At 50.6% G+C, this 26,813-nt stretch overlaps 5 protein-coding genes across 5 annotated transcripts; 2 read left to right on the top strand and 3 right to left on the bottom strand.

The window, feature by feature from the left end:
* Positions 1 to 6,130: 6,130 nt before the first annotated feature.
* PtA15_12A158 (uncharacterized protein) lies at positions 6,131 to 7,172 on the bottom strand (the record flags this gene model as incomplete). The annotated part of the gene is made up of 3 exons (XM_053161739.1): positions 6,131 to 6,733; positions 6,804 to 7,033; positions 7,094 to 7,172. The coding sequence occupies 3 exons, from the start codon at positions 7,170 to 7,172 to the stop codon at positions 6,131 to 6,133; spliced, it is 912 nt and encodes a 303-aa protein (XP_053025727.1).
* Positions 7,173 to 7,200: 28 nt separating this feature from the next.
* PtA15_12A157 (uncharacterized protein) lies at positions 7,201 to 8,290 on the bottom strand (the record flags this gene model as incomplete). The annotated part of the gene is made up of 6 exons (XM_053161738.1): positions 7,201 to 7,287; positions 7,349 to 7,537; positions 7,601 to 7,716; positions 7,780 to 7,887; positions 7,956 to 8,151; positions 8,210 to 8,290. The coding sequence occupies 6 exons, from the start codon at positions 8,288 to 8,290 to the stop codon at positions 7,201 to 7,203; spliced, it is 777 nt and encodes a 258-aa protein (XP_053025726.1).
* A 257-nt stretch (positions 8,291 to 8,547) lies between these two features.
* On the bottom strand, positions 8,548 to 13,141 carry PtA15_12A156 (uncharacterized protein; the record flags this gene model as incomplete). Its single annotated transcript, XM_053161737.1, has 11 exons — positions 8,548 to 8,769; positions 8,842 to 9,398; positions 9,464 to 9,626; positions 9,707 to 9,796; positions 10,557 to 10,588; positions 10,648 to 10,774; positions 10,972 to 11,316; positions 11,386 to 12,063; positions 12,092 to 12,268; positions 12,341 to 12,529; positions 13,130 to 13,141. 11 exons carry the CDS (start codon positions 13,139 to 13,141, stop codon positions 8,548 to 8,550), a joined length of 2,592 nt encoding a protein of 863 aa, XP_053025725.1.
* A 3,728-nt stretch (positions 13,142 to 16,869) lies between these two features.
* PtA15_12A155 (uncharacterized protein) lies at positions 16,870 to 17,148 on the top strand (the record flags this gene model as incomplete). Its single annotated transcript, XM_053161736.1, has 1 exon — positions 16,870 to 17,148. One exon carries the CDS (start codon positions 16,870 to 16,872, stop codon positions 17,146 to 17,148), a length of 279 nt encoding a protein of 92 aa, XP_053025724.1.
* Positions 17,149 to 25,771: 8,623 nt separating this feature from the next.
* On the top strand, positions 25,772 to 26,547 carry PtA15_12A154 (uncharacterized protein; the record flags this gene model as incomplete). The annotated part of the gene is made up of 3 exons (XM_053161735.1): positions 25,772 to 25,880; positions 26,006 to 26,126; positions 26,406 to 26,547. The coding sequence occupies 3 exons, from the start codon at positions 25,772 to 25,774 to the stop codon at positions 26,545 to 26,547; spliced, it is 372 nt and encodes a 123-aa protein (XP_053025723.1).
* Between the last annotated feature and the right edge of the window lie 266 nt (positions 26,548 to 26,813).

Here is a 26,813-nt window from a genome sequence, read left to right as displayed (position 1 = left end):
CGGTGGTGTGATAGGATGACCGCTGCCTCTTCTGCGGACGTTCTTGCTGCTGGAGGGGCCTGTCTGCCGGACGCGTCGTTGGGTGGATGGTCCAGCAGTCGGCCTCGACGTGAGTGGTAGCTTTGGGATTGTGCTTGCCGCCACTGCAGCAGATGGTTGGTCTGGCAACGGAATTCAATCCGGACTGTCTCTTGGGCTTGTGTCTGGGTCCTGTAGCTAGCGCGGTTGAGGATGTCTCGTGATCCTCGACAAACTTCCTCTTGGTTGCGGTTTCATGGCGTCCGATTTCGCGCAGTTTGGCGATAATCTCCTTGGGCTTCGCCAGGGCTTTGAGATCAGTGAAAAGCGCCTGCATCAACAAGGGTCTTCGCTTAGTGATTTTTCCAACAATACCGCAGCCAACGAGAACATCGGGGACTTTGAGGCCGAGTGAGCTGAACTCGGCAAGACTCTCCTCCATTTCGACGATATAAGAGTTCAGGTCCTTATTGTACTGTATATCAAGCCATTTGTTCCAGACTTGGAACACTGACAGTAGCGAGTCAGAGGCGTAGATGGTCTTGATGTCGGACCAAATGGAAAAAGGGTCCTGTTCATTCTTGTCGTTGACAACACTTGTGAAGATTGCGTTGGAGAGTGCTTCGCTTAGGATACTGCAAGTTCGAAGGGCTCCTTGCAGCTCATCTTAATCCGGTTCTTTTGGCAGTGGCTTCTTGATGTACGTTTCAAGTCGGCGGGGTCTGAGGTGCATTTTAATTTTCCTCTCCCACAGGGGAAAGTTTGTGCCGTCGAATTTCGGGACGTTGAAGTGGTCCTTGTCTGGACTGTACGCATCGCTTTTGACCGGCACAATGATTCGGTCGGTGCCGCCGCTAGGGCCTTGATTGCGCGTGTTCGCCATCCTGACCTGCTTTCAGATGCTATATCGTGAGGTCCGCTCGAGCGTCGCCAGACTGTAAATCTAAAAGAAATCAAGCAACTGAAAGTTTATTGCTTGTTAGATAGCTATTTACATTTATTGAGATCTTGTTATAAGTTAGGGGGAGTAGAGAATAGCGGCGCAAGCATGTACCTGAAAGCAGGACAGGTTGCGTCCGGGGTCTGAGTCTGGTGGACAAGAAAGGAAAAGTGCGTTAAGCGCTGGCTTCACGGGTCGGTGTTTTATACGCTTTAGAAGAGTCCTGTGCGTCGATCATTCGCATGGCGAAGAGTCAGCTCCAGTTTCTTCCAAGGCGTGTCTTTGCTGTTCCTCTCTTATGTCTGTTTCTCTACTCACGGGTCTAGGCCGAGTTATTTTAATAGCTTCGTCTTGTTCTGTCTAAACACTTCCGAAGCGTCTGGTTCTGGTAGTTTATGCAAATAAGGTTTATGTCTTAGTTTATTGTCTTTTCTTTTTCTTTGTTATTGGTTTGGTCTGGGCTCTTACTTACGGGTAGATTTAGCTTCCGATAGTCTGGCTAGTAAGCCTGGCTGGTGTCTGGGTCCAAGTCGATCCTCAAGAGTTCTATGGAAGAATGCGTTCAAGTTAGCCTTAAGGTTTAAGTCTACTTGCCGCTTGCTCTCGGGACATACAAGGTTCTCTTGGGCTGTTCTTGGTTCTGGGCTTTGACCAATAAGGTTCTCACCTGGTGCGCTTCTGTAATCGTCAAACAATACTCTAGCGTTAGGTCCCGTGGTTAGGGCTGGGGTCTGGGGTCTGGACTGCGAAAGGGCTTACCTTTCTTTGCAGCTGGGCTTGGGCTTGCGCCTTGTGCTATCCGCGCGAGCTTCCTTAATGGTTGCTGCGGGTGCGGGTCTGGGTCCGTATTCCTACAGATACCACGGGTGAAGAGCTCCGCAACCAGTCCTGAATGGCGCGGAAACAAAGCTGCTAGATGGGTGTGATGCCTTAAAGGAGGCCACCACGCGGCGGATCGGTTGACTAGGATCAAAGGGGATCAGGGCACCACTTGGGAGGAAGTAGTTGTTGCCCTTCTGCTCAACAAGCTTATCTTCCTTGTCCTTATGGAGCTCAAAGCATCGACCAGTCCCGTGGCCTTCGAAATGGCAGTAGTAACAGATCAATGGTCGCCGCACTGCGGAGGGCGGAGCGGTGTGAGGAGCGGAGGACTGAGGCGGAGGGCAAAGCGCGAACTTCTCCATCAGGCGCTGCTCAAAGGACTGGAGCAACCTGGTGATCTCATCAATGGTCGCCGGGGCCTGCGGAGCGGTAGTGACGTCGTTTGTTGGGCGCCTCTCCGCTTCCATTTTCCGCATGACTTCATTCTCATCCTTGAACGGCGGCAAAGGGACAGGATTAGTTGATCTAGAAGGCTCGAAAGTCAAGGCAATCTGGCCTTTCATAACTTCGTCGATGGTGGAGCGGAGATCTTGGAGAGGAGGAAGCTTGAAGCAATGATCCAGTGTAGTGATCATCTTATCACTCTTGATGAGAGCTGTGCGGATCTGATCTTGAAAACTAGAAGAAAAGGATCGATAGAAGCGGGTGCGGAGCTCTTCAGCGGAGTCAACATGCTCGTTCCGCACCAGATAAGCCTGGATTGGGTCCCAGGATCGTCGGAACCAATGATAATCACCCGAGGACGAGACTCCGCCCTTTGACGACCGGGAATCAACCAGAGAGTCGAGATCTTGCAGCGTAAAGCGAGCCTCATCGACCCGACCCCAATGAGAGAGCATTGCCGCCTTCAATTTCGACCAGTCGGGCGGGCTAAAACCATCCAGTGTCTCCAGAATATCTAGCAGTTCTCCATCCGTGACGAAGAGACGAATCTGCCAAGCCATATCCTGCTCAGAAGCTCCGTCCACATCCGCTGTCAACTCGTACAAATCCAGGAAGCGTTCGACGTTGGATCCGTCGAAACCAAACTGCTTGTCCCGCGGCTTAATCTTAACCGTTGGGACCCTTGGCCTTGCTGTGCCGCCGAGTAGATTTGTGGGATCCATTGCAAAGGAAGAGAGAGAAGGATCAAAACAAACAAGGGATCTGATCAATCCCTCCTGGCGCCTGATGAAGAGAAAACCACACAGAGACACAATCAATCGTCCGCACTGATTCAATAGCGGAGCCGGCGGGGTCTAGGACAGCACTCTGACGACTTCCAGAGGCTCAGAGAACGGCAGAAAAGTCGTCCAAGTATTGGGAAAGGGCTGGAAGCTTGCGGATTGAGATCGGCGGAGCTGGGGGATCCGATATTTAAGGTTTGAGAATGCGATTTTCAAGGTCGAAAATCCGGATTTTCAAGGTTTTATCTAGAAAGAGGAAGCAAAGAAAAGTCCTGAACCAAAGCTGGAGATCCTGAAACAAGAACTAGAGACTTGAGATCCTCAAGGTTTGACCGCCTGTTGTCCTAAAGTGAGACAAGACTGTAAATCTTGAGGTCGCTGGTTTGATCCCGGCTCGGGGGACCAAATGTGGAGCTCCGGCCGGTGCTAGGCCGGCGGCAGCGCTGGGAGGGGAAAAGGTGTCGAGTGACTGCCCTCACAGATGGTCCGGATGAGTCATTGGGGATTCAAGTTGATAGCTTTGGGGAAGTGGTTTTGAGAGTTCGCCGGGGCTTGGATCCTTGGCGGCGGTTTTTGGGTTTGTTGGGAAAGTGGATTCTGGGAGGGACTCTGGGGATTCTTGATGGGACTCTTCACTCGAGAAAAGATCTTGATTCCAATAACTCCTGACTTGGATCAGAACAGGTGCTATGGCCTCCTATCCTCCAAGTTCGCCGGGAACTTGGATTCTTGGAGGCCTGTCACAAGCATGTCATCATCTCCTCGCACAGAGAAAAGGAGAGAGGAAACAACACAAGGAGAGGAAACAGAAATAAATCCAGAACCAAAGAGACCAACAATCAAAAGAAAATGAGGAAGAAGCAAGCATAACAAAGAAGGGAAAAAAAAAAGAAGAAAACCACAATTCTCAAATAAACCCACAGTACATTCTGTGTTAGGACCAAGAAAAGGGAAAAGATGGAAGGGGGAGGAGTTGGAAATGAAAATGAAGAGAGGGAAGAAGGAGAATCTGAGAGAATCTTGAGAGTTAGACCTTGAAGCTTGAGTCTTGATCTTGAGGATTGAAAGTTGACCTTGAGGGTTGATCTTGAAGATTGACTACCATTCTGACCACCACACCGGATAGTGAAAAGCGCTCCACAAGCAAGATTTATGCGGGTAAACCTCAGAAAACACCCAAAAATAGGGTCTTTTCCCGGGGAATACCCATCAAACCCGCATGAATCGGGAAGTCTACCGGGGAATCCCCGGCATACCCAATCATATTGGCACTTTTTTTGGGATATGCCCCTTGCTTTCAGATCCGGGAAAATCCGGCCAGATTCCGGATAAGACCAGGGTCAGGGTGCGGGATGGGTGATATCCGGCTCCAGGGCACCGGATTGGAACCTTACTGCCAGGCCACTTGGAAAACTGAGGTCAAACAAACACTTAGTGTTATTCTCAGGCTTGATAAATACACTGACTAAAAGACACCTGAAGGAATTTGCGGTCAGATTGCAAACATTAGAAGACACCAAGAATATCCACAAACAGAAGCATACATATTCACATCAAGCAAAAGACAAGGTCCAAAAAAATCACCAAAATTGGCAAGATGCAGCTCAAACCCAACTCAAGCTAAGTGGAGGCAAAAATCAAGACAATCAACACAGCAATAGATGCTCTGAAACAGAACCCGGGAGATCAATGGAAAACAATCAAGCAACTGACAAAGCATCAGCTGTCAGGGGTAGTCTCTTCTGTGACTACCTCTGAATAACAAAATTGAGCTGCCTGAGGAAGGTAGTAAACTAACAAGGGACTAATAAAGGCTCAAACTACTAGTAACTAGAATTGGGCACAAGTTTGGAGAGAAAAAGGGATCAATGAATAAATGTTGAGTAAGAGATGAGGATGGGAAGAGAAAGGGAGGAAGATATAAAAGACCCAATCACAACCTGTTGTTGTCATTGCTTGGGCTTGGTAGGCAAGGGGATTTTTGAATCTTAGTAATCTGAGGCTATCCAAATCTGGGGGATCTCTTAATATTTGTAGCAAGATCCCTTGGGTTTGCGTACTTTGTGCTTGGATAACTATTCTGGTAGTGAATAGTTGCATTCATTAAGGATACTAATTTCCTAATAGGGAGTAGTATTTCTGTTTTGAGTTGAGGGTCTGCTATTCATTGTGGACTTTCTTATCCTAGCCTGTACATGGCTACACTACGGGTGCAGTTAGACGGCGGGCGGACGTCTGTGCCAACGTCGGCTGCCCCCCATCTGCCCCTGCAGGAAAGGTTTGCAGAGTGGATGTTGGGAGGAGAAAAAGTTCAGAAGGTCGGGCTGACCCCAATGGCGGCTAGGCCACAAATTCCACCCAGATGTTTGGCTTCAAGCTGGGATTATCCAGACGTCTGCTGCAGGGCCCAGGGTGATGATGACATCTGAGATGCAAAAAAGAGGCGCACAGAGAAGTTGATCCGGCAACCAAGCCATGCATTCAGATGCTGTTCACTCACCAGTGCAATCTCACGGCCACTACGGGAACAACAATCCTCACTTCAAACATGGTTGAGTATTCCGTGCGGAATATCCTGTCAGGGTCACGGAATATCTGGTAAATATTTGGAACATCCGGACATTTTCCGGATCTGGGATCCCTCTCTCATCTCCTCTCTCACGCTCATTGCCACTATCTCACGCTCATTGCCACTATCTCACGCTCACCAAGCACATCCTCAGACTTCATTTCAACCTTGTAATAGTCCAGAGAATCAGCGGCAAAGTGGAGGAAATTTAGAAACCACTTGTTTTACATGATTTGAACAGTGTTAGGCTTAGAATATCTCATCCTCACTATCATCCAAGAGTGAACTGGATGAATCACCTGACTTGGCTGATGAATAACTCACTTCAGACAATGATTGGTATCCTAAAGGGTTGGCGCAAGACGCAAACTCGGGGAAATCAGGCAAATCTGGGAGTATGGGAATGCGGAGGAGGGAAAATATTGATATAGATGAGCTGAGGAACCAGGGTGTGTATTTTTATTGAGTTACCAGCTTCTGATTCCATTACGCCCAAAGGCAGGCAGTTGCAGAGTCTGAGGCGTTGTCCTTGGCCTTTGGAAGTCGCGGGGAAGACTAATTATCCTCCTCAACAGTGGTTAGGAGCTCCGATGAAGCTTCTGGGAGCTGAGGAAGGGCTGCTGCAGTTTCTGTCAATGTGTTGTCCTCGGCATTTAGGAGTGGGGCATCCTCCTTGACGGCGGTTGGGAGCTCTGAGGCTGCTTCTGAAAGCTGAGGAAGGGCTGGGGCGGCCGCAATGTCTGGGGCGTTGTCCTCAGCCTTTGGGACTGGCGGGGGTGACAGGGTGTCCTCCTTGACAACAGTTGGGAGCTCCGATGAAGCTTCTGGCACAGTTTCTGTGAAGGCGTCGTCCTTGGTCTTTGGGACTGGCAGAGGTGACAGGGCGTCCTCCTTGGCCTTTGGGACCGGCGGGGGTGATGGGGCGTCCTCCTCGATGGCAGTTTGGAGATCTGAGGGGTCGTCCTTGGCCTTGTGGATTGGTGGGGAAGACGGGGCAGCCTCAACAGCGGCTGGGAGCTCCGAGAAAGGTTCTGGAAGCTGAGGAAGGGCTGGGGGGGCCGCAGGGTCTGGCGCGTTGTCCTCGGCCTTTGGTAGTGGCGGGGAAGACAAATTGTTCTCTTCGACAGCGGCTGGGAGTTTTGAGGACGCTTCCGGAAGCTGAGGAAGGGCTGGGGCGGCTACAGGGTCTGAGGGTGAGTGCGATCAAGCGGCGCAAGATATTCTTGACGCAGTTGCGGGCATACTTGAATTCTTTGCGGGGGCAGGCAAGACAGTTGCTGAGGTTCTGGAGCCAGGAGTTGACGGCATGGGCGTAGACGGCGACCTTGTAGGCCAAGGCGGTGGGCAGGGTGATGAAGAACTCGTCGAGGAAGGGGAAGGTGGCCGAGGGCACGGCGCAGGCAAGGTGGTCGCTGATGTTTGAGATGAACGCCAAGCCTAGCCTCGGGATATACCCCCCTTTTAGCACACCAATCGTCAGCTTCAGCCGCCACAGGGAGCAAAGAGAAAAGGAGATACCTTGGAACAGAATGACGTCCTCGATCTTGTCAATCCGCAAGGCGCGCGTCAGCCCTTGCAGAAAGCTGAGTGCAGCCATCCTGATCAGCAAATCCAAGCTACACAAATTAAAGATGGCCCCATTGAGAAGAGAGCCATAGAAGGTAGCGGGGGTGAGGCTGCAGGGGCAGATTGGTCTGCGTGTTTGTCAATGTCTGAAAGAGAGACACACAGATGAGAAAGAGTTCAGGGGATGAAGGCAGATGATGGGGTTACCTCAACGATCCGGTCAGTGTTGACGCTGACAAACTTCATGGTGACGTTGGATCCGTACTGTTTGATGATGAAGCCGAGATCAAGATGGACGTTGGAGGGCGGTAAGCGCTGCATCTCCTGGATATCCTTGAGTCTGATCACGTTGTTGAGCGTGCACTTGGCGTCCGCCAGCAGCTCCAGTCGTTTAGACTAAACACGGAACCCCACTTCAGCGCCAGCATTAACGGAGGGCGGGGGAAGGGGGGTGCTCACGGATTGGATGAGCAGGGTCTTGGAGCCGATGTGCAGGACGACAGGTATCTGCATCTGGTACTGTTGGAGATGGGTGACATGGCTGATGACAACCCGCTTATCATGGAACATGTTCCCTGTATAACCAAGCCACCCTCAGAATGTTTCGTGGGAACAACAGGACGAGCGCATTCTCTTACACAAGCTTGCAGGGAGGACCTGCTCGTAGTTGGGCAGACAGATAGCGAGCTCGTCGAGCGTGATGACAGCGCGGATGAGGTTACTCCATCTGCGCTCCTGCTTCTCCGCTGCACACACACCAAAAGTCAGGTCAGGATTTGCGGGGAGGAAGAGGGGAGAGGAGAGGGGGACAGACTAGCGCCGAGCTTGCGGATGTATCGTTGGAAGATAGCGTTGGCGTTGTAGACCCAGACCTGGGCGAGATGGAGGGCAGGGAGGGCGGGCGAGGCGTCGATGAGCTGGCGGAACCAGGGCAGGGAGATCTTGTTGGCAAAGGTGAACGCGGTGCAGTCGAGGAACAGGGCAAAGGGCCCGTCGATCGCGTCCACAGCCTATACACACCATCTCAGCCAGGACAAGAAACCGGGAGGGCAGGGGGAGGGGACTCACTTGGAGGATGTAGAGGTAGAACGACTCGAGGTCGCACATCTCGGCTTTGAGCCGACTGGTGAGGAAGACAAACGTGGGCATAGTCTGCAGCTATACAACGACAAACAGGGGTGAGCGAAGGCGGGGTAGACGGCTTGGAGAAAAGCGCATACTCTAGAGCGGGGGGCCTCAAAGAAGAGGGCCTGCCAGATGCGCGGATCAGGCGGCCTATTGAGCTCGTACTTGGCCAGAAAGGCGTGGTACTTGGGGCCGTTGAGGTGGGAGAGAGGGAGGTCGGGGTCGGCGTTCGCGGGGGGGGGGGGGGGGGCAATGTCCTGGAGGGTCTGGACAACCTCGGCTCAGATCTCGTGGCCCGGAGTGGGCGTCAGCCATTCGCTGCCGTCGTGCCAATGCTTGAACTCCATTGGCCGCAGGCTCTTCAGCTCCGCCCCCAGCTTCTCCTGGTTTTCGTACAGGAACCGGTGCAGCACGTACCGGTCCGTCGCGTCTAAGGGCACCGGCGCTAGCTTGTCTTGCAGCTCTGTCGCTTCCTCCGCGATCATCCCGGGCTCGTCGATTGACTGCTTCCCATCCCCCCCAAAAATTAGCATTCTTCTTGCGCGGGTTCCCCCAATAAGAAAAGGGATGCTTACAGAGATGTCCTTCAAGAAGCGGGTCATTGGGTAGACGTTATTGGCCATGAAGGGGTTAAGGGGCTTCATAGCGGGTTCGCGCGCGGAGAAGCGGATATTGTTGGAGAGGGCCTGGGGGACCTTGGTGATCATGACAAGGCTGCGGCGGATCTTGCGGGTGTCGTTAGGGAGGTCAAGGTCGATGACCTCGGGGGAGACGATGGTGGGGTTAATGAAGCCGCCGATAGACGTGAACACGCTCTCGGGGTATTTCTCCTGGACGGTGGTGGCGATGCGGTGGCAGATCTCGCGGATCGCACAGGGCAGCTTCTTCCACGACACCGCAATCACGTTCAGGAACGCCTCCGTCACTTGCTCCAGGTTCCGCGCCGCCTTGTCGTCGTCCGCACTCGCCCGATGCGGGTTGAAGTCCACCGAGAACTCCGACGGCTTGTTGGCCAGGCCCACAAGCAGGTTCGACAGCATGTTCCTCAGATAGTCGTACCCCTGGGCCCGGGCGAAGATGGTGAGGAGCCGGGTGGTGAACAAGTTCCCTCGGAAGACTGTCGACTCGTGGTCTGTGCGCATGCAATTCTCATCAGCCACATGAATACAGAGATCCCGAGTACAGGGTTGGACTTGCCTGTGACGGCAACTTCTCGCTCGATGGAGGCCTTGAGGAACTTGATGACCCCTTTGCGATAGTCGAAGATATTGAGCATGACCTCCGTCATTTCCTCGAAGTCGGCAGATCCGCAGACCTTGCAGATGGCGAGGGCGAGGGTGAGGTCGGGCCTTGTGATCATCTATCGCGCACACATGGGCTCACATCAACACCCCAGCCAGGCTTATACCACTACAGAAATTGGAAAAGAGAAGAGCGCACGTCGACGATCTTGTCCAAGCCGGAGGGGCGCACAGGCTTGACGAGGTCCGGCAGCAGATGGCCGCCCTGCTTGACAACCTCCCAGAGGATCTCGGCGACGGGCTCGGCGAGGGGCTCGACGATGCGCTCAAAGAAGAGGCGCAGCATCGAGATGGCCTGCTCGATGAAGTGGCTGAACGGGCTCTGCGGCTTGGCGCGCTTGTGCTCGAAGAAGTGGGCGACGATGGACTTGAGGTGTTTGAGCAGGATGGGGAACAGGGCGGTGTGGAGCTCGGTGCCCAGGGCGTCTTTGACGCCCTCGCGCATCCGCAGGTCGTCGGCGACAAGCAGGTCCACCATCTCCTGTGATCTCCCCACACATCCGTCACACTCATCAGTCTCGGGGGTAGGGCGGAGGGGGAGGGAGACGACGCACCTGGATGTACCGGTCCACGTTCCGGGCCCGGTCAGGCAGCGCATAGAACCGGTCGTGGAGCAGGTCCGGGGGGATGAAGTGGTTGAGCGGGGGCGGGCGGGGTTTGGGATGCGAGGGGTCGTGGAGGGAGGCGATGGAGGTGAGGAGGCCGGAGATGCTGATCCAGGCGTTTGTGTTTTCCTGCATCTCGCATCCCAGCAAATGAGCCCACAAGAGAGAGTATCAAGCAGAGTGAGAGAGAGAGAAGAGACGGACCAGGACGCCTTCGCCAGAAATGGCGCCGAGGGCCGGGGCACAGTCGTACATGCCGGCGTTGCCGGAGGAGTCCTCGAAGGGGCGATGGCCGACGAGGGAGGAGAGGAGCTTCCAGCGGCGGAGGGCCTTGTCCCAGAGGGGATCGATGATGGGCGAGTTGGAGGCGATGGTGCGCATGACGAGCTTGGCCCGCTTAGCCTGGGCCACGCGACCTGCACACACGTCAGCACAGGGTTGCTTTTCCTGTGAAGGGGAGGGGGGGAGGGCTGACCGCCGAGCCCCTTGCCGTTGTCTGGCAGGCCCTGCAAGGTCGCCGACAGCTGGGCGGCCGACAGACTTGCGTCGAGGCCGCAGAGACGCAGGACGGGGGGGTGCTTCTCGAAGACGCTGATGAGCTCCTTGGAGCAGCGCAGGAGGAGGGCCAGGTTGGATTGGTCGACGGTGCAGAGGCCGAGCGGACGGCGAGGCGGAGGAGGTGGCCGAAGACGAGCCATTCGTGGGCGTGGGACTCGCTGGCGAACGGGAACCCCGGCTGTCTCGGCCCCGCGGATCAGCAGCTTCCTTTCGGCAAGGGCAGAGGGGACATCAAACGTACGCTGTGGCCCCGCTCGCTCCACTCCACCGCTTCCTTGAACCGGTCCAGATACGCCTTGAGCAGCTGCAGCACCTCGCGCTCTTCCTCACGGAAGACCCAGGTCTTGAGGAGCGCTTTGAGCACGTCGATCCCGACGATCGCGCGGGCCTGTCTGAGCCCGAGCGGGAGCAGCTTGGCCCCCGGTCTGGGCGAGGAGGAGGGCCGGTGGTAGGCCCGCAGGACGGTCATCACCGCTTGGCGCACCGGCCGCGGGTTGCGGTTGTTCAGCAGCAGCGTCGTCAGATACACAAACATCTCCAGGTCGTCCGGGTCAATGTCGTGGCCCGAGGCGAGCCGCGAATTGAGCTCGTGCGCAGACCGGCCCGTGTGTTGCTGTTGGTGTTGGTGGTGGGGGTGGCGGGCCGAGGGGGACACGAAGAAGGCCAGAGTCATATGAGTCCTGGGTTCGCAGTTGAGAAGCGCCCGGACCAGCTCCGTCTTCTGTCCGCTCTCGTCGCATCCGGTGATGAGCTTGGAGTTGGCGCGCATGAGGATGTGGAACTGGTTGGTCTTGAGCATTGCTTTCATGAACACGTGTCTCAGGGAGGAGGCGATGGCGGGGTAGAGCTCTTTGAGCTTGACGTTCCAGTTCGCCATGTCGTCCTCGTCCTCCGACAACCGATCCTCTGGGTGGGGGTGTGGGGAGGAGGAGGGGAACGAGGAGCGGGGCGGGATCTCGGGGTCGCTGGCGAGCTTGTGGCAGGCCTTGATGAAGGCAATCTGGAAGGGCACAAAGCTGTTCCTGGAGAGACACTTCTCGAGCAGGGTGGTGTCGACAAAGTGGCGGTTGAGCTTGCAGAGCGCGGCGAGGGCCTCGGACATAAGCGGGATCTCAACGACGCCTTCGGAGTTGGTGCACGGCTTGGAGGGGTTGAGCAGGCGCGAGTTGAGGTCGCCAACAAGGTCGAGGGCCAGAAGCCTCAGTCCGGGGCCCTCGGCGGTCGTCTTGGGGGAGAAGGTGGCGGCTTTGCAGAGGTTGACGCAGCAGGTGGTGGCGACGTCGGTCATCTTGACGGCTTTGAGATGCTTGCGCAGACTGTCGATGAAGGCGGCCTTGCGGGCGGCGGATGTGGTCGCCGACGGTGATCTTGAGGACGATGTCGGGACAGACGGCGAGGAGCATGGCCATCATGGGCCAGGTGTAGGCGCGCTTCTTGCCGTTCTCGGAGAGGCCATGGGCGACGTCGAAGAGGACATCGGGGGCGCCCTTGAGCCGGCCGTTTGAGCGGACAAGGGCGGCATACTCGTTGGGGTAAGTCTCGATCCAGTTCCAGACCGAGCGGCGGAGGGCGAGGGCGATGTCGGATTGGGCGGCGCGCTTGAGATGGACGAACTGGGCGGAGAGCTCGCGGAGGATGGAGCTGAGGCGGTGGCGGTTCAGCGAGCAGAACTCGAGCAGCCGGGTCTCTGAGCAGTCTGGGAACTCTTCGGGGCCGGACCAGCAGGCGATGTGGTTCTTGATCTTGCCAAGGATGATGGTCCAGTTGGATGCGGAGACGAAGAAGCAGATTTTGGAGACCTGGGCGGGCACGATCGAGGGGGAAACCTGATCCGAAAAACTGACCGGATATTCTGAGTATTTACCGGATATTCCGTGACCCTGACAGGATATTCCGCACGGAACACTGATTCATGGCTTGTTGATGATTTTTAGGTTTGACTGTTGTTGCCAAGAGAGCTTATGGAGGATGCTTGATTTGTCCACATCACCTTGGATTAGTGTTGGGTGACGTGGTCCGTGGATGATGAGTCTTCTGATTGACGGATTTCTGGGCTCAGTTTGGTCAAGCGCAAGTTGTTCATCATCGATATCCATGAGCTGATCATCCCGGTCATGATCGGTCAATTGAGGTATCTCATGGAGATCTTCTTCTGAGGGAGGAGTTGGAATGTCTTCTTCAAAGGGAAGATTTGGTGATGAAATGATTTCGGCGAAAGGAGAATGGCTGAACGAATCATGGCTGGGGTTTATGGCTGTTAGTGTGGGAAAAGAGGATTCCGGCAGGCGAATGTAGAAGCAATAAGTCCCTGAAAAAAGCAGAAATATTACCTATGTGCTTGCTACGGTGGGACTCCCGTATCCCAACGCAGATTATTGTATCGGCCGCCCATCAGCAACGCTTTCGCACATCTTCTCCCACATCTATACCTCGGAACACCGGTTGCCCCTCCAAAGCTAGGCCATGCGGTCTGAAACAACAAGGTTGTGGATTCCCTTGTACCGCGCTGTTGCACCAGAAAATATATATATGTAAGCCCCCAGCAAGTACGCTGTGGTCTACATATCTCTCAGTTCACCGTATAGTTTCACCACAGGCAGGCCTGCATAAATTTTTACTTACTCTCGGCTTCGTGGTCAATCTTGGCTATTCAATTTCAACCTTTCATCTGCTGAATTTATCTTCGCCACAACTTAGGCACCATTACTCTTCAATTTGGTTATCTTTGTTGTTAACTTGGTTATCTTTCTTTGTTTTCTCAGCTCGCTCTCTTATCATCACCCCAACCTTATTATTTAGCCCCCGTTTGGCAGCAGTGATGTCATGTGATGACATGCACTTACCTAATGTGATACACATCACTTGTGTATTTCATATATTTCTACATAACTTGAGTGTTTGGCAGACACTCGAGTCATTTACTTTGATCTACATAACAAGCTGCATGGCCGGTACTTGCCGGCCATTGGATTGTGTATTTGATGGCCGGTAGAAATGCTCATCGAGGCGAGTTCAAGGTCGTTTCAATGACCAACTTGATCGTTCATCGAGATCAGGGAGTACATATACATACATGTAGACTCTTTGATGAATGATAGAATTGGTCACCAAAGGGAATACGAGGTCATCTCCCTTTGATGAATGACTGTATCGGTCATCAAGGGATCATCCACTCCCGATAATGGCCGACACAGTTGGTCGCTAACGAGGATGGTCGGTAGATCCAACCTTGCAGGGGGCATATTCTCTTGATGAGCAGGTGTGTTGGAATCAATGGGAGTGGAGTGTGGACTAAGTTCGATGGCCGGTACAAAGTCTGTACCGGCCATCGAGGGGAGTACCGGAACAAATATACTGGTGGGAGGGTATGGTTGGGGATGTGTTGTGTAAGTGTGCCGATATCATCCCAAATACACCCCCAGGGGTACTATGTGGGAAATGGCGGGGATGATGAGCGGTGATGACAAAAGTCGTGATGACCTTCATCACTTCTCAAATCTGCCAAACGCGTGAGTGATATGATTTGGGCCTCGGTGAGGCCCGGTTATAGAAAAGCAGTAGTTATTACATAACATCACTGCTGCCAAACGGGGCCTTAGCTTTCACTGCCAGTACCACCCATCTGCCCACCCTTCCTCCGTTGGGATTTGCTCTTCACTCTCTCTTTCAACCTTTTTCGTTTTTCCCCTGCGGCAACTCCCTCTTCCACTTATCAAGCAATCATGACAAAGCAAAAAATCAGCCAGGTTCATTCCCACTCCAATCCAGCACCGGACCCATACCCCCTTGTTGATGATATATATGAAGTAGTCCCTCTCCCCTTCACTCAGATGGTACCGGTCCAGTCTCGTCAACACTCAGCTCCCAATTCTCTACGCATGATTCGCAGGGGTGGCACCGCTGCTCCTTCATTCCCCGAGCCCATACACAAGTTTACAATCCCAGGTCACACTCGAGCTGACGCAGAAGATTTTGTCACCGCTATGCAAACCACCGTCTATTGGAACAAAAAACGGTACGACAACAATGACCCGGCACTCAAACCAACTTCTGGCCGAATGGGCCGCCCTGCCGAAGCCTTTTTCCGCCTGGCGTTCAAATGCCCGCGCAGCGGAGCACACACAGCAACTCCGAATTCGCGAAAGCAGAGGGCTGTTTCCCGCAAATGTTGATGCAAGGCCGGTTTCACCATTTTCCATCATATTCCGACCAACTCACTCCGCGTCAAATGGAAATGGCAGCACAACCATGACCCCTTTTCCACCGAAGAAATCAAGGCCAATCGGATTCCGAAGATGCTTGATGACTGGCTTACGGAACGGGTGATATCAGGGCTGAGCTGGCCGGCAATTCAGGCTCTTCTGCACAATTCAGATATATTCCGAGTTAGTGATCTCCTTTTGCATAAAATCTACAGTATCTGAACTCGTTCTAATCAGTTTGTTCCTTCACCCCCATCTAGATGTGCATTGGAACCGACAACCAGCCCAAGGCCAAATATGTCAAGTATGATCGGGTGCGCCATCTCATCCGCACCCGTGTGGCCGTGTTGGCTCGGCGTGATCCCGATTCTTTCAAGTCAATAGACCTGTGGAACAAAAATTTGAAGGATCAAGATTGGAACACCTTACTTTCAACCTCGGAAGACAAAAGCGACTTCGTTTTTGCATTCCAATCTCCGTGGCAAAGAGAGCAGCTCCTTAAGTATGGACAAGGTATGATAATGGTCACCAGCACGTACAACACGGCCGACAACAGCTGCCTTTCAGATGGCCAAAAGTTCAGTCTATATACGATTATGATCCGTGATCCCGTTGTTGGCAAGGGCCTACCAATATGCTGGGCTTTCACAGCGTCAGAGGCCACGTAAGTACCCTCCCTATGATAACCCCATCGTAGTATCAAAGCCATCAATTAACCCGTCTTGCTTTAAACACCGTTTTGTACTGTTTTGCAGGGAACCTATTGAAGCAATCATGAAATGGCTTCGCAAGTCAACCGGCATCATACCATGCGCGGTATTGAGTGATTGTGCGCCTGCAATCCGGAACGGTGTCAGAGCAGCCTACTCAGACCTTGGCTCGCTAGCACCCAAATTCTACTGGTGCATCTTTCATGTTTTCCGGGCGTTCAAAAAACGGGCGATACTCTATGTCGGTGCACAAGCAGAAGAAGCTCTGAAGGAATTTCGCGACATGGTATATGGGGAGAACGATCCGGTGATCAAGTTGAACAGATTTTTCGCCAAATGGTCAGATGTCAATCCTACCTTCGTCCATTATGTTTGTACCCAGTGGTACAACAACATCATTCACTGGGCAACGGTATATTGCATGGTCAGTTGTATACGATGAATATATGCCGCCGACTAACAGCCATTTGACAATTAACTAATACACTCATTCTACCCCCATCACACTGTATTTCAGACCCCTCACCAGGGCATCCACACTAACAACTGTGTAGAAGCGTGGCACCAAGTCTTAAAGTCACACTACCTCAACGACTTGCGACCCCGAATCGATGAGGTGGTACAGATCCTGACCGACCAAGTGCACCCTGCCTACCTCATGACACACCTGCAAGTTGCTGAAGGTATCAAATACCAGCGGGTGAACAAGTTCCAAGCCTTGGCGAAGGCTCGCGCAGATGGATACACACCAGCTGTTTTGGAGCTGCTTGGCATATTCATCATGGAGTTTCCAACTCATGTAAGCTCACTTTCTCTCACTTCTGCTCAGATTCAAACACATCGATAAAAACAATGCTTCCTTCGAAGTTTTGGATTTCTTTGTTTAGGGACCCCCTTAGAGCAATATACATGGTTCGCTTCCAGTCAGCCACCAGCAACAACCTCGCGCAACTTCACAGCTGCACGTGTGAGTACTTCTGCCGCTACAGGAGCGGATGCAAGCACATGTTTTACCTTTCAAAGGAATACAAGATGCTGATAGTCGAGAATGCTGTTCAATTTGTTGACAAGCCGACGATAGAGCCGGCGGTGACTGACGTGACCATCCACTCCAAAGACTGGATACTCGACCGGTCAATTAGACAGGAACTCTCTGCAAGGTCGCTCATCGCATCAGAGGCCCAGGATACTACGGTTGGTAGGCCTGTTAAGAAGCCAAGGAAGCCAATGACCCGCGCTTTGGCTTCCCAGCTTCCTCCGCATGCCGAGCCGAGAGAAGATCCCACCCACGCCGATGAGCCAGCGGAGGTCGACAAGGGTCTCTTGGGGTTTGATGCTGGAGGCTTAACTAACCAACACGGCTGTCCGTCAATGCCGCCTCCGCTACCAGCAAACAACCTCTACCTCACTGAAGATGAAATTAAACACCATCTTTTGAACCTGCTGGCCTCGCTGTTCAACGCGCTGAAACTAACGAACAACATCCTCAAGGTCGCCAAGAATTGACGTCTTGTTCTTTCCCAAGTTTCGCCGGATTGGATGTGGGGTTTCAAGGATTCGTGTGAACGGATCCTCACACATATCACCTACAAGTGCCCCAAGGCGTCGAAACCGAGATATGTGAGCTTCCCCGGGATTTCTGTGGTGCAGTGTTTACCGCGTGACGAAGTCGACAAACTTACTAGCCAGTTGCAAGAAGCGGGAGTCAAGTGGCTTAAGACGGCGGAGGGCCTTCTCACTCACAAGGATCACAAGGACGACTGCTTGGCCAACTGTACGGTGGAGGATCTCAAGCAGCTCAGAACGGATGGCTGGGAAATTCTTGGGAGTGTCGAGAACATGTTGCCGCAGAAGGACTTAAGGAAGCAAATCAGGTGAATTGGTCCGATATTTTGTTGAGAAGCGCTTGTAGTTCTGCCGTTGGGGGTTTGGTTGTTTTCAATTATTTATTAAATGCAAATCCTTATGTATCAGCTACCGATAATGAATTGTGATGTTGCCTTAGAAGCAAGTAAGCAAGAGCAATCAATAATTGTTACCCCAGCAACAAAGATGGGAGATGCGCCATTGATACTTACACATTGATGCCACCGAAATGAGAACAAGAAAAATTCCAAAGCACAACTCCCTGCTCGCCCTGGAGGAATCTTCAGTCTAAAAGCCAGGCAGCTGTGCTGTTGAGACCCATCCATCCTTGCCTGCCCCCATCACACCACAATTGAGACCACTCCTTACTCCACCCGCTTGGCTCAGCCCATCGGCTTTCCTCCTATTTTTCCCCGGGTGCTCATAGTTATCACAAGAAAATCCAAATGCTTTGTGTATTTCAATCTACAGTATTACGCTTTTGGGAGTGACTTATTGGTTCTACATTCAGGCAGGCTTAGTGTGGGAAAAGAGGATTCATCGAAGTAGGCATGATGATTCTCAATGACCTTTTTGTCAGTGATGCAAACCACTCGATACGCGGAGTAGTCATTGCTGTAGCCAATTAAGATTCCCTCCCACGCCACTGGGTCAAATTTTCCAGTCCTGAGCTGTTTGGGTTTGATCATCCAAGTCTTGCAGCCAAAGGGCTTGAAGACTTTGAGGTTCGGAACTTTCTTGAAAAGCTGTTTGATTGGCGAGATTTTGCTGCAACCTAATGACGGGAGACAGTTTGTCGTCATCATGGCCGTCTTGACTGATTCCCCCCACCACTCCTTGGCTAGCTTGGATTGAATCATCATGCATCAAGCCATATTTATGATGGTTTTGTCGGCTCACTCGGCAACTCCATTGTGCTGTGGGGTAGACGGAGGAGCAACGTTGTGATGAATACCGGCTGTCTTGAGTTGATTGGAGAGACTTTTGTTGACAAATTCGCCACCTCCATCCGTAATCAGTTTTTTCATGTGATGGCCTGTCTGGTTTTCGAAGTATGTCTTGAATTCAATAATGGCTTTGCAAGCCTTTGAATTATCTTTGAGGAGCGTAACACTAATAAAGCCGGTGTGTTGACCGACAAGGGTTAGGAAGTAACGTGCCCCTGATTTGGTGGACGGAGATATTGGTCCAACTAAATCGCCGTGGATGACTTCAAGTGGATTTTGCGTTTTGTCAAAGCTTCCTTTGAAGGGAACTTTTGAAGTCTTTCCGAGCATGCAAGAGTCACATGCGCTATTCAAGGACAGTGACGGATTGTCAATGGCAACCCGGATCCTTCCAATGCTGGCATGCCCCAGTCGATTTGTGCCAAGTTTGAAAGGGAGTGGTTGGACGGGAGTGAGTAGTTGAGGCTAGGGCGGCAACTAGCGCAGAAACTGGGCCAATCGGGATGTTGAACTCAAAGATGCCGTTTATTAAGTTGCAGGAAAAGTAGATAGATTCATTGATAACCACTTTATAGTTGCTGGCTACCTTGCGGATGTTCATACTTGTTGTTATGAGCTGCCCAACGGAAATGAGATTCCTTGTGAGTCCAGGAACGTATAGCGCATTGGCTAGCACGACTATCTTGCCGGTTGATTGAAGAATTTGAGCCATGCCTCCGCGAGTGGCAGTCAAGTCGTCAGATCCCTTGCCAGTGCTTATGGGGATGTTGACTACTTTGGTTTTGGTGAAGAAGGCTAGATCGTTCAACATATGGTGCGAAGCACCCAAATCAAGCACCGGAGCCAGTTGATTAGGTTTGGTGAGAAGACAGTGCGCTGTTGTTAAGTTGGCAAAGGACGGAGTATCGCACAATGACGACTGCTGAGTGGGTTGACTATTGGGGGCAGTTGTTCCATGGCTAGTGGCAGGAAGGTCACGAATGGGTCTTTGAGAAGGGTGCAGCGCCCAGCATTTCGATTCTGGGTGAGTGGCGAGAGGATTGTGGGTTTTCTTGCACCTGGGAGGCGGGCAAATTCAAGAACTGCTGGCGAGAGCTACTGCAGTCTTTTCACTCTGATCACTCTTGTGAGTGAGTTCTTCGTGGTTAGCAAGATCTCGCAACTTCTCGATTAAGGCTTCAGAGTCATTAAGGAGAACTTTGTTTGTGAGAAACGGGTCGGTGAGTCCGGGACGCTTTACTGATATTTTAGCGATTATGAATCCACAGATGTCGCTCTTGGTTTTGACTTTGCCAATCGCAGCAAATTCGGCAAGGCAGAGCTCAACTAGATCGAGAAATTGATTAATATTGCCGTTGAAGAAGAGATTTGTCCACTTGTTCTCAGCTCGAGTTCGGTTATGAATGGTGTTTGAGCCATACATCCGTTTGACCTTTGCCCATATGGCGAATCCATTAGAAGCTCTTTGCGGGGTTACAATGCCGTGGTAAATTCGATCACCTATTCTGGAGCTAATGATGAAGGCTGATTCGTTGAGCTTCTTGGTGACCGCCTGAGTCGGATTTGCGCCAGGATCGGTGTTCACCGTAGTAAGAAGTTCCTTGTGTCCGAGGTATGTGGTAAGACGTTGGGCCCACATAGGATAATTACTGCTGCCGGAAAGCATCGGAAGGGTTGAAAGTTCTTCTTTGGTGGATGCCATGGTTGTCCTTGCTCTTATTTGTCTTTTTGATTTGTTTGAGGAATGCCGTTTTGTTGCGCCAAGACTGTAAATCTGTGAGAATTCAAAGGACTAAGAGCAAATTTTTATTTCAACAACGCTGTGTGGCTAGACTTTTGAGAAAAACAAGTGACGGTGTTGGATCTTACCTAAGAGCAAGGGTAATGATAGTTAAAGGAATTTAAGTGAGATGCAAGCCAATGGGTTAAAGAAAGAGATAAGGAGAAGCAGTAAAAACAGCGCTTGAGAGAAGAGTTGAGATAGCAAAAGGGCAAGTTTATTAAGGAGACGAGGAAGAGTGTTAAGAGGTAATTATGAGGTGATAACAAGCAGATGTTTTTAAGGAAACTATGAAGATGGAAAAAGATCAATTGCAATTGATAATGCGCACGGTCAAGGTCAGAGGATTGTGGATTGTTATGAAAAACTGTGAATGTGAGATAGTTGGATGAAGTCAGGTTATGTGCGGCAAGACCTGGTCTTTATATATCCTTTGGCTTCTGTACTTGCAGGTAACGTGCTCGCCGAAGCGGCTATCCCTTCTTGCTGAGTAACTCAGGGTTTGGGTTGTGTATGCGCCTCACCGGGCTGTAGGCCAGGGTTGTGGGCTGAAACATTGCCAGCAATAGCTGCGGTATTCAACGGAATGAGAAATACAATGTTAGATTGGGTGCGAGGCTGGTTTCATCACAGCCTTTACTCGCTGAGAAGAAAACTTACAGTTCCAGAAGAGTTCTGTACTCAAATTCAGAACTTGACAGGCCGTGGTGTGGCTGAGCTCGACTACGCCGAGATGGACTGTAGTCCCGTTCTTCGAGGTACCCAGCATAACAGGCTTTGAGGCACCCAGCACGACAGGCTTCGAGGCACCCAGCACGACTGGTACTTTGGCGAGCCGGTTGCAAATTATTATTGGCCCAGTTGGGAAGCTGAGGTTGATTGACATGTCTGCTTTAGGGGCTGGTACGAGTGGATTCTCTCTCTCTCCAAGTATGCACCTCCTTAGTTCATTTCGGGATATTTCTTTATAATTAATGCAAGCAAGCACACCAGATTGGAAAATGTTTGGTATTGATTTGGCGACCGGGGATTGTTAAAAGGAGAGATAGACACAGAAAGGAAAACAATGGTTGAGAACGAAGCTGAAAAGTAAGAAAAAATGTGCTGTTTTTTTATTTTCACAGTAGGATGTTAGCAATGGTGACCAGCAAGACTGGAAATTAATGGGCAGCGCGAATGATCCTAGATGGAAACGGCAAGGCGCTATACCGTTGTGAGAAAGAAAGCTGGTTGGCTGGTGAAGAATGTCCGCTGACTGCCTTCTTCAAGAATATTGATGTCCGGGCTGTGTGATTGTCGGTAACTTGGCTCCGCACTGCTACTTTCCGCTAGCCTTCAGCGCTCCTCTACTGAGCCTGATCTATAGCGTAATAATCCGCAAGTGAATAAAGCTCCGCACTTCGTAAGCACAATAATCCGCAGTAACTCTCCAATAAGAATAAGAACACAGATAATCTCCCAATAACTCTTGCACGTCCGTAGTTGTAAGTACAATGATGAGTGAAAATCCGTAATAATTTGATAGGATAAAGATAATCCGATGATCCAAAGAGAGAGAAAACCCTGAGCCACCCCCGTCCTTTCCTCCACGCATGTCACCGTTCCCACCCAATCCCGCACACCTGACACTTTCCCGCACTAGTCCTCCAGCTCCGCCCGCTATCCCGCTCGTCACTCTTCCAGACTCCGCTCCTCTCCGGCGCTTGTCCTCCCACCATCCTCTGTCTAGCCCCCGTCAGCCGTTCTCTTGCCACCGCCTTCACCCCGGTTCCACCCGCTGGTGGAACCCGCTCTGGCTGTCATGGCTCACCCGCTGACGCGCCGCTGCTACCAGTTCACGTGTGTAGTCCCGCCGCAGTCCAGCCCTATCTTTTCCGCTCCAATCCAAATACCCAATCCGCAATCCGCGATCCGTGCATTCCAATCCGCGCGTGACTTTCCGTAAGCTTTCCTAGCGTGCTTTCCTGACCTCATCCTCAGTGCTTATGTCACCGGAATGCACTCTGCCTGAGCGGCTTTGTGCATTCCCCACCCGCGCTATCCCCGCGTGGACATTCTACCACGCTTGCCTATATAAATCACCACACTGTATAACTCAAAGCTACAACAAAAAGGCAACATAGATTTAATGCAATGGCGGGTGCATTCCTGCTACACTATGAGTAGAACTATATGTATTTTTGGTTAGCTGTTAAATTCAGTCCCTCAACACCATCTCGTTGTAAGACTCAAAAGTGGTTATGAAACCCTTTTGCTGAATGGAGAAGGGGATGATGGAGGTGCAAACTCTGCCCTTCTATACTATCAGATAACAAGACCCACCAAGCTAAGCTTGGCAAGTTTTAATCAAGTGATAGGTCTGGTCTAGTTCCAGATGGAGTTGTTCGATGACAGGTATGTGAAAGATGTGAGGGTTGATGATGATGGAAAGGGTGAAAGTTGACTTGATGTTTCCGGTGGGGGTTGAACACAGGTCCTCAAGAGGGTGGTATAAAGAGTTGAGAAGAATGTCTAGACTGAGAAGGGTATATGTCTCAGTTGGGAGTTGAACCAAGAACCGGGTAACTCGTGACAGGTGCGTGATATGCAACCAGTGATATGAGAGTATGAGAATATGAGAGTGAGCTCAGTGGTTATTGCAGATGAGAGGGTTGATATGGTATGTTATGAAAAAGTGTAAGGGTGATGATATTGGCTAATGGGTGATATCTGTATAACTGGTGGGTACTGAACTGAGGGAAAAACAACTGGGGGGGAGAGAGCTCCTTATATAGACAAATGTGAGGGATTTTAGCTACAAGGGGGACCCTGGATGAGAGATTTTAGCTGGTGGGCTGCGTACAAGTGGTGTCAGAAGATACTAAATACAGGCAGAAAGTGGGGTGAGAAATGAAAGATGATGTCATACTAATGCAAGGAGTGCATAAACAAAACGGGGAAATGTCAAATACAGGGGTACTTCATGCAAGGGGTGCATGAGTGGTGTCAGACTAATGCAAGGAGTGCAGAAATGGGGTCAGAAGACTGCATGCAGCTGGGAAAGGTGACTTGAGGGTTGTGACAGGTTGATGACTGGGGCTGGCCGTGTCCATGAGGGTGTAACTTCCAATCCAGCGGGGTTCCAGTGACGCTTCCAGTGGTGACTAGGGGTAAAATTGGCTGTAGAATCCATTTCTGAGGTCCATTTGGTGGTATCTTGAGGCCTAGGGTGAGTCAATATATGTATAAGGAAAAACTTTTGATTTTTCACTTTTCCGTCTACCACATCGTGCAGATTAGCATCCACCCATTGATCTCCCCGCACTATTCCTGCTACACAGATTTACTTCACATTCTGATCTTTGTGCATTGGACTACCATTTTTCCCGGTTAATGGCAAGCTTGTGCTTTCTCATCTAGGGTGAGAAGGTGCCAGATATCATTTTTCTGATGAGCTCTGCAATGTGCTGGTTCTGGATTGCAGAACTGGGTGAGCATTCTCTGTCTGACAGCTTTTGGAGTCTAATGTATTGGACAATCTTGTCCAAGCAGTTGTATATATTTAAGCAAAATATGATTTGTATCACAGGTAGCAATTTGTTTTCAATCCTCATAGTGGGCTCAGATGGTAGACAAAAATGAGTTGCTTGTGTGAAATGGCTGGAAACAGAACTTGATATGTCAGGAAAGGAGACCAGCCTGAAAATAGCTCAAGCTCCAACATGCTTGATGGCATTTCTGAGGAGTAGGAATTTCAGTAAAAAAGGAATGAGTATAGACCAGTTTAGCCCCCCTATAAGAATATTTTACAACGTCTAATTAGAATAGAAAAAGAAACTCTCTACTTTGAAAGATTCATAATTTGCTGGAACTAGTGTCAGAATGGGAATTGTTGTAGATAGTAGAAAGAAAAAGCTGCAGGAAAGGTTCTGACAGCTTGTCTTCTTCTATTTTACTTTTAATCTCATCATTGTACCGGATTATATTGTTCTCAAGTGTCTTGATAATTGCTTTAACTTGATCAATCTGAGAATAGTTTTTCATCCCCAAATCAGTCTGCAAGAAAAGTTCCTTGTTTTTGGAAGTAAGATGCTGGAGATAATTTGAAACCATCACAGCTTCACCGCAGTATTCTTTGATCTTCTCTACTTTCTTTTCAACTGCAAAATATCTATAACCATGTGTGGCTTCATAGAATCTGTCATCCAAGTACTTGATTATATTTTCCAGCCCATCAAGCAACTGAATGCTTGATGAAATCAAAGCTAATTTCTCCTTGAATGATGGTCCTTTATCAAGTTCAAGAGCATCAGTGCAATAGTTCTCTTCCATAAATCCAAGAAAATGAGAAGCAGAAACTCTTATTTTTTGATCCAAAACAGTGTCCCCATTGTAATGGAATATATTGATCAAGTCTTGGATGTGTTCTATTATTTGAATGAAGTTTGGGTGCTCATTCAAAGAAGATGGTTCTGATATTGATTTCAATTCTTCCAACCTTTCAAATATCACATCAGTTTCAACTAATCCATGCCATGATATATATATCCAGAGAAGACTGGTAAATTTGTCTCTTAAAAGTGCCTTGATGTATTGAAATTTTAAGTATCTGAGACTCCTTCCCTCAAGAACTTTTTGTGATTTGATTAAAAATTGTTTTTGGGAATGAAAGTCAGCAAGTTTTACTGGATTTAAACTTGGAAACAAGACATAAATTTGATCTATCTCACCTTCAAAAAATATCTGGAAATGAGATAAATCATATATTCCTGGCAAATCTTTTTGACGTATTTCATACCCTGTTAAATCTTGAAGGTCATCTTGCTTGAATTTATATCTTGAATACATACAGTTAGCAGCAATCATTATGGTATCCTTGTTGTCATAAAAATCCGTCAAGTTTTTCTCAGATGTAATATCTTGCCTGTACATATAGTTGAGAATTTCAAATATATTGTTTTGGAGCTTTAAGGCAATGCTGTGCTTGAAACAAAAATCTGGATTCTTGAAACAAAAAATTGGATTTTCTTGCTGTCTAACAGACTCAATCCAACAGAATCCAAGTATATTAAAGTCTCAGGTTTATAGAAAAAAAATTCAAGGGTTCCCCCTACATTTTGCCAAAATACAAAAAAAAATGTCAGAGGTTCCCCTCTTTACAAAACATTGACCGCACAAGCCGCAATCACCATACAAATAGACAAATTACAAAAAAAAAAAAAAACACAAATCTAATAATCCCACTCCCAAAAATGCCGCACCCAGCCACCCAGCGCAGCAAGCTGACCCACCGTGGCCCAACGCCCATCCCTGTCTAGCAGGGTTAAAAAGCGTTGGGAAGAGGACTCCCAGCCTGAAAGCACAGGGGAGCCCCCGAATATCCCCCGCCGGACTGCGCAAATGCTACAGCGGACGGGGGTGAGACGACCCTTCAGCTGGAAAACACAGCCTTCAAGTCGTCTGGGGAAGCAAGTCCTGTCCCGGCTCTCCTTATATAGTGCACCCAGCTGCCTCGGACCCAACATGTTGCCCACAATCACAACGCCATTCCATCCCCATGCCGCAACCGTTGCAACCCGCCTCCTCCTGCTCGAACAATCACCCCCCTGACCGCACGTCGACGAAACATCAAACCCTGCACCCCCCACCACGGCAACCCGAAACCAGTTCCCAAACTGAATGATTACACCCAAAAATCGCACTCCGCCTCGCTACTCCCCTCGCTACGCCTCGCCAACCGCCCTGATTCCCATTGGTCTGAACCATTGAAACCGGCAACGGGCTTAACCAGCGCCCTACCGCCTAAAAGCCTTGAATTTCCACTCTGAAGTCTCTACAACCGCCAAACCCATCGTCAGACTAACCCTCCCGGCAATCAACCTGTCGACCCGTCCTGCACCGAACCCTGAACTGTATCATCCAGTCCTATCATACAGGCATCAATGACCAGCCTAACCAAGCACATACAACCACATCTTCCATTCTCACAATTGGTAAATTCCAATTCAACCTCGCCAACGGCCCTGATTCCCACCGGTCCTAACCATCGAAACCAGCAATAGGCTTGACCAGCTCCTACCCACTAAACCGTTGATTATCAGCTGTATTCGACCCTGAAACCGCCAAGCCCACTGTCAGACTAAGCCTCTCGCCCACTGATTCACTCGACCCGCCCTGCACTGAGCCCTTAGTCGTTTCATCCAGTCCTACCCTACTGCCACCAACGACCCGCCTAGCCCAGCCAATTCAAACCCTTCCTCCACTTTCACAAATGAGACATTTCAATTGAAGCAGCCACAACCATCCCAGGCCATCATGCCATCGCGCTCATAGGCCGACCACCTAACGACTACCCCCATGCTAACCCACATATAAATATCATCCCCTCGCGCCGTCTCCATTACCTTCACTTCCCACAAGCAACACAATTCAAGTGCCAGACCACCCCTTTTCCAATTTTTTCACCTTCACCGTCGAGCCTAAGCCCAACACCACCAAATCATCTGAGCCCCTGATCATCCCGTCCAACCCAACTCAGCCCAACCACCCGTTAGCACAAACATCATCCTAACTCAACACTTGCCTTAGACCGACTGAAT

This window comes from Puccinia triticina, chromosome 12A (assembly GCF_026914185.1).
Source record: "Puccinia triticina chromosome 12A, complete sequence".
Taxonomy (NCBI): Eukaryota; Fungi; Basidiomycota; class Pucciniomycetes; order Pucciniales; family Pucciniaceae; genus Puccinia; species Puccinia triticina.
The sequence above is the reverse complement of the archived record's forward strand: the minus strand, read 5'-3'. Positions and strand labels throughout refer to the sequence as shown.